At 60.3% G+C, this 6,442-nt stretch overlaps 1 protein-coding gene across 1 annotated transcript; it reads left to right on the top strand.

The window, feature by feature from the left end:
- Nucleotides 1-209: 209 nt before the first annotated feature.
- LOC136556733 (E3 ubiquitin-protein ligase TRIM7-like) lies at nt 210-5,135 on the top strand. Its single transcript, XM_066550108.1, has 7 exons — nt 210-620; nt 1,658-1,744; nt 2,055-2,285; nt 2,799-2,821; nt 3,108-3,223; nt 3,461-3,496; nt 4,506-5,135. The coding sequence occupies exons 1-7, from the start codon at nt 210-212 to the stop codon at nt 5,018-5,020; spliced, it is 1,419 nt and encodes a 472-aa protein (XP_066406205.1). The 3' UTR covers nt 5,021-5,135.
- Nucleotides 5,136-6,442: the final 1,307 nt, after the last annotated feature.

The following is a 6,442-nucleotide window of genomic DNA, read 5'->3' as shown; positions in this document are numbered from 1 at the left end:
AGGCAGCGCCGAGCCGCCGCCAAGGGCGAGACAGGCTGGACACGTTCCACCATATTGATGATTATAGGAATTTAAACATTAACCGGGCCATGGCAGCGCTACTCCCGGAGCAAGCCGCGCCTGCCGTACCGTGCGGACTGTGCCCCGGGGCAAGGCCCCGGCCCGGCCCCGCCTCGGCACCTTCCCGTCCGTTCCCGTCCGTCGCGGCCATGGCTGAGGAGGTGCTGGCCCTGCGAGAGCAGCTGGTGGCCGAGGCCACTTGCCCGCTGTGCCTGGATGTGTTCGAGCAGCCCGTGCTGACGGCGTGCGGGCACAGCTTCTGCGGGCAGTGCCTGGCGGGCGTGCTGGGGGACCCGCCGCGCCCCGCCGCCTGCCCGCAGTGCCGCGCCCCGCTGGAGCCGGGCTCGCAGCGCCCCATCCGCTCCCTGGGCAACATGGCCGGGCTGGCCCGGGCCCTGGAGGAGGTGGCGGCGCGGCCGCGGTGCCCCCAGCACGGCAAGGCTCTGGCGCTGTTCTGCGAGCCCTGCGCCGCCCTGCTCTGCGCGCCCTGCTGCCGGGACGGGCCCGAGCACCGCCGGCACCGTGTCCGCCCCGCCGAAGAGGCCGCCCGGGAGCTGCGGGTACGGGGCGGCGCCGCGAGAGGGGCCGGGGGCTTGGGCAGGGCCTGGGGGCCTTGGCTGCCCGGGGTGGGGCGGCCGAGGGGCACAGCTCAGGGTCCCCTCCGGCCACAGGCGGGGATCCCCTGCAGCAGGGGCTGGGCTCCCTCGGGGACAGGCTGGGGTCCCCTGTGGGCACAGGTCCGCGTCCTGTCCGGGCACACATCTGGGCTCCCTTCAAGGACAGTCTGGGCTCTGCTCTGGGCATGAGCTCCTCTGGCTGTGGCTCTGGGTCTGCTCTGAGCAGGGTCTGGGCTTCCCTCAGGGCGCGGCTCTGCTTCCCCTCCACACACAGCTTCGGCCGTGTCCCCGGCCAGCCACGGATCTGGGGCCTCAGCCGGCTGCTGCCCGGGCTCCCTGTCTGGCTGCCAGCTTGGGCTGCTCTACCCCACCCTGCTGGGGCTGCTGCTTCTGCCACCGCCTGGCCCCAGCCCACGCAGGAGCCCCGGTCCCTCTCCCTGCTCACCCCTCTGGGTCCCACATGGTCCCTTGTGCCCCACATGTCCCCAGCCAGGCTTTCTCCCCACAGCGTGGGCTGGGGTCTTGGCTCACTGCAACGCAGGAGATGCCTCAGAGCAGGAGGAGTTTGTTAATACTCCAGGAAATTGATGGGGCCTGTCTGAGTCCCTGCTACTGTCACTGCAAACCTCTTCCCAGAAATCACACTTCCAATGTTGAGAGTTGTTTTTTCTAATTAAAAAAAACCATTTAAATAAACACAAAATCCAGGGTCTCCACTGGAATGGAGTGGAACTCCAATGAAGTTATTCCAGCAATGTTTCTGGCCATAAGAGCTGTGGATGGGGATGTCCCCAGGCTGAGTTTGGAGAGTTGCGTGGTGTCTCTGAGCGCAAAACTCACTCCCAGACACGCAGGGGTCACCCCCAGTGACTCCCCAGACTGGGTTTGTCCGCACAGGGGTTGTTTGGCAACATCATCTCCCTGCTGTGAATGTCATTCCAAAATTAACAGAAATGCCATTTGTTTAATCCCTGCCCCAGGAGACACTCCAGAGAAACCTGCTATTTCTACAAAAGCAGAAGGAAAAATTGAACAGCACAGGAGACCAGAAAAGTCTAGTCCTGCAGGTGTGTGTTCCTCTCCATGCCCCCCAGTGCTCACCCATGTGGCTCCCCAGGAATGTCCCATATTTCCCTCTCCCCATATATACTTATCTCCTAATCCATGCCAACATTCTTTTCTCTGTCCATCTCATGTGGCCTCCTTGGGCCCGTCAACATCCAGACTTGCCCCCCTGTCTCTGTTCTTCCTGCTGTTCCTGTTCCAAACCTCTGGTGCCGTTGTGTGTGATCCTGGCCCCCTCTGTGCAGCAGCCGTGTCCCTGCGGGGGCAGCCGGAGCCTGGCTGGGCTCAGGGCCTCCGTGCGGTGCCTTGCAGGTGACAGTGAGGTCAGAGTTGCAGCGTGTGACGGAGAGCTTTGAGGAGCTGCAGCAGTGCCTGGAGGAGCAGAAGAAGGCCCTGCTGGGCCAGCTGGAGCAGATGTCCCAGGAGCTGGTGAATAAGAGCGAGGAATACACGTCCAGGGTTTTGGAGAGGCAGTCGCTGCTGGACACGGTGATAGCGCAGATCCAGGAGAAGCGGGACCAGCCGGGGGTCGAGTTCCTCCAGGTGAGGCAGCATCAGCCCCTGGGCACTGTGACCCCTACTGGGGCTGGGGACACCCAGCTGGCACCCTCTGCATCCTGGTGCAGGCTGGGGCCATGGTGGGACACCGTGCTGTGACACTGTGACACCGTGCTGTGACACTGTGCTGTGACACCGTGCTGTGACACCGTGCTGTGACACTGTGCTGTGACACTGTGACACCGTGCTGTGACACTGTGACACGGTGCTGTGACACTGTGACACTGTGACACTGTGCTGTGACACTGTGCTGTGACACTGTGCTGTGACACTGTGACCCTGTGCTGTGACACTGTGACACTGTGACACTGTGCTGTGACACTGTGCTGTGACACTGTGCTGTGCCTGCTGTGGGTCAGGGCCCTGATGGAAGGGAGGGTTGGGATGAGGTGTGGGCTCAGCCCCAGCCCCCTTCAGCTGCTTCACACAGCTGGGCAGCCACTGCAGCTCCCTGGCCCTCAGCAGTGCCACAGCTCTCCTGTGTTTTCTCTCTTGCAGGATGTTGGCAGAATCCTGAGCAGGTATGAAACGGGCTCGGTGTCCCTCTCCTCCTGCTCAGCTCCTTTGGGCAGAGCTTTGAGAGCGCTGCAGGAGCCGGCAAGGAGGTGGTTTGCCCTGCTGGGGATTTGGGATTTCATGGGATGTTACCAGGAACCAGAGGCTGTTGCACCCCTCCTAAAGATGGGGTTGCTGTGCTGAGAGCAGGGACAGGGCTGCCCTGGGCTCTGTGGCCGCAGGGATTTCCCTGTTTCCCTGCTGGCCCTGGCTGGTGGCTGGGCTCTGAGCTCCTCTCCCTGTTCCCCTCAGCTGTGAGGCAGCCAAGGCCCCGATCCCAGAGCCAGTTTCCCCAGAGCTGCAGAAGAGCATTCAGAGCCTCACTTGGAGGAGCCAGCGGGTCGTGGACATGGTGGATAAATTCAGAGGTAAAGCCCTGCTGGCTCTGTGCTGTGCTTCCCCTGGGCTGGGCTGGCAGGGGGAAATCCTCACTGCCTGTTGCCTCTGCCTGGGGCTCAGGAGCAAAACGGCTGCTCCAGGTGGGAACCATCCCCAGGATGGGCTTTGCTGGAGCCTGGGGCTCCACATCTGGGTTGCTGCCCTGATGGGGAGCAGGACAGGTGCCACAGGAGAGACACTCATGCATCTTCCTTTCCTTCTTCCAGTGAGCCTGCAGAGCGAGATAGACTGGGGCATAAGGGGTAAGTTTATGGAGCTGCTGAGCACAACTGAGGGGGAAAAGCTTTCCAGGATGAGTGTCCTCATGTCCTTGGTGCTGAGATGAGTTCACAGCACATCTAAACCCAGCATCTGTCTAGAGCTGAGTCCTGTTGTTGTGACTAGGCCTGCAATAAAAATCCAGGTCTGTCCTTGTGCCAGGCAGCACCAGGGATGCTGTCCTGCGATGCCAGGCCAGGGCCAGGACAGCAGGAGGCCGTGTCAGGCTGTGCCCAGTTAAGCAGAGGGGCTGTACGTGATTTTAGCTGGCATTTTGGTGTGATCAGAAGTGCTTCTGCAGGTGCTCAGGGCCCACATGGTGCAGCATTGCTGGGCTGAGGTGTGGCTGGCACCATTTGTGCTGAGGCCGCTCTCCACACTCTCCGTTTTTGGGATGATGCACTTGAGCACAGGAGAGTCGTGCCTCAGTTTCCCCCCTGCAGTCCCCGCAGGAGTGGGTTTGGCAGAGGGTCTGGGCTGGTGGCACCGCACAGTGACAGCTGTGTGGCCCTGTGGGATGGCCACGGGATGGCAGCAGAACATCCCTGGTGGATGGGCAGCTCGGGCTCTGCAGCTCGGTTGCCTGCTGGCTGGGCAGAGCAGGGCTCCGAGCTGGGTGAGCCCTTGGCACAGGAGCAGGGACTGGCCTGGCCCCTCCTGCCCTGCAGCACTGCCTGCTCACAGCCACGGCATGCACTGCTCCCCACAGGCTGCAATATGCAGCACATCTGGGAGCAGCTTTAGCAAAGCCCATCGTGTCTGTGCCCTGCCTGTGGGGACACTGCCTGCCTCAGTCCTGCCTCAGGGAGCATCTTTTCACCCTCGGCTGCCAGCGTGGGGACAGTGAGGCTGCCGTGTCCCATGCCACCCGAGGGGGCTGCAGGAGTGCCCCTTGTGCTCCCAGGACAGGTCCCAGCCCCGTGGTGCAGGGTGGAGGAGAGGTGCTGGTTCTCTTCTCAGCAGGCACAGACTGATGTTTCTGTCACCCTTTAGAGCGGGTGCGGCTGGACCCAGAGACGGCGGATCCTTGCCTGATCCTCTCGCAGGACTGCAAAAGGGTCTGCTTCAAACCTCAAGAACAAAACCTCCCTGACACCCCCAAGAGGTTCAGAGGCAACTTCAGTGTCTTGGGCACCCAGGGGTTCACATCTGGGAGGCATTACTGGGAGGTGGAGGTTGGGGAAGACGGCTGGTGGTCCCTTGGGGTGGCCCTGGAGTCCGTGCCAAGGAAGGAGCTGCTCAGGCTGCCCATATCTGAGAAGCTCTGGGGGCTGCTATTGTATCCGGGTGGCCAGTACAGAACAGTCTGCATGAGCTCTGAGGTGCTGGCACTGAAGGAAATACTCCAGAGAATCAGGGTCTGCCTGGACTATGAAATGGGCCGAGTGACTTTCTACAACGCAAAGGACCTGACGCAGATCTTGCAGTTGGAGGCCACCTTCACTGAAAAAGTCTTCCCATATTTTTGGATCTGCTCAGAAGATATCTTCATCCAGGTGTGTGACTGACAGGTTGGGATGGCTGCTGGGCCCCTGCCCATGCCCTTGGCTGGCTGAGCAGGGAGGAGCTGTGGGAATGACGGCATCACAGTGCAGCCTCACTGCAGCTCTGCCTGGGCTGGACCCTCTCTGCCATTTTCTGCATCTCCTCCCTCTCAGTCCTTTGGAGCATTAAAGAAGTGCTGTCCTGCCTGGGGCTGTCTGCGTGCTGCTATCCTGCCTAGATGCCATGGGGATAGTGTCCTACCTCTCCCTGTGGGCACTGAGGCCACAGAAGAATCGGGAGGGAATAGGGAAGAGGCTCTGATTGTCCGTGCCAGCCTTTGGCAGCACTGCAGGGCTGGTGGCAGCTGGGCTGGGCTGGGCTGGGCTGGGCTGGGCCGGGCTGGGCCGGGCTGGGCTGGGCTGGGCTGGGCTGGAGGTTGCAGCCACCCCGCACTCAGGAAGCCAGGCTGGAGCCATGAGCTGACAATGATGCCTTGCATTTTAGAATTCATATTTTTTAGATTCTGTGCTGCTTTGGTGTGTAGCTCTGGGCTTCATTGTTAGCAAGTTCTTTTCACGGGGTAGGTAGACAAAACAATCCTTTTCTAGCTTGAGGCCAAGGATACAAAGTCCAGGCCCAAAAAATAGAAACAACGGTGAACTGAAGAGAGAGCAACAAGGAGGATGGGACTTCATAACCTAAAGGTGTAATTGGACAGTTAACTCCACTATTCAAATGGAGCACAACTTATAAAAGCACGAGACCACCACACTTTTAAAAGTGTGAGCGCTCGTCCATTTTGTGACCGCTTTGGGCCCATCTTGGGTGTAGCCCTGGCTGGGCTTTTCCGCTGCCTAAGGTGAATCCCTGGAGACCTTGTAATAAATCCCTGCTTTACTCTTTCAGAGCCACCAGCTGCTCATTGCTGTGGGTGGCAGCATTTTGGGGCTGTGTGTGCAGCCTGCCAGGGTTCCTGCCTTCCCACTGCTGGGGTGGTGCCTGCAACTCCCTGGAAGAAGTTTGGGGTTTCGGGTCAGGGCGTGCTGTCTGACAGGAGTTGACACTTCCATCTCTGGAAGTTGGCCAGGCTGGATGAGGCTTTGAGCACCCTGGGATAGTGGAAGGTGTTCCTGCCCCCTTCCAGGGAGGTGGAAGAAGATGAGCTTGGAGGTCCCTTCCCACCCAAACCATTCTGGGATTCCCTGAAAAGTGCTGTGGTGGGGCTGATGTCCTGGCAGGGAGGTGTGGGGGCAGGACAGGAGGGCCTGGCTGCAGCCCTGTGTCCCTCAGCAGCCTCCCTGCATCCCCCTCACCAGGTCTGGATGCAGCTATGGGGAAGGAGGAAATGAAAAGCAGAAGTGATTCTGGTTCTCTGTGGCTGGTGTCCGTCACACCGGCAGTGTCACTGACCTGGCAGAATCCTTTTTTCTTCCTAGAAATGGATT

Source organism: Molothrus aeneus, chromosome 1, assembly GCF_037042795.1.
Source record: "Molothrus aeneus isolate 106 chromosome 1, BPBGC_Maene_1.0, whole genome shotgun sequence".
Taxonomy (NCBI): Eukaryota; Metazoa; Chordata; class Aves; order Passeriformes; family Icteridae; genus Molothrus; species Molothrus aeneus.
This window is presented reverse-complemented; position numbering and strand designations above follow the sequence as displayed.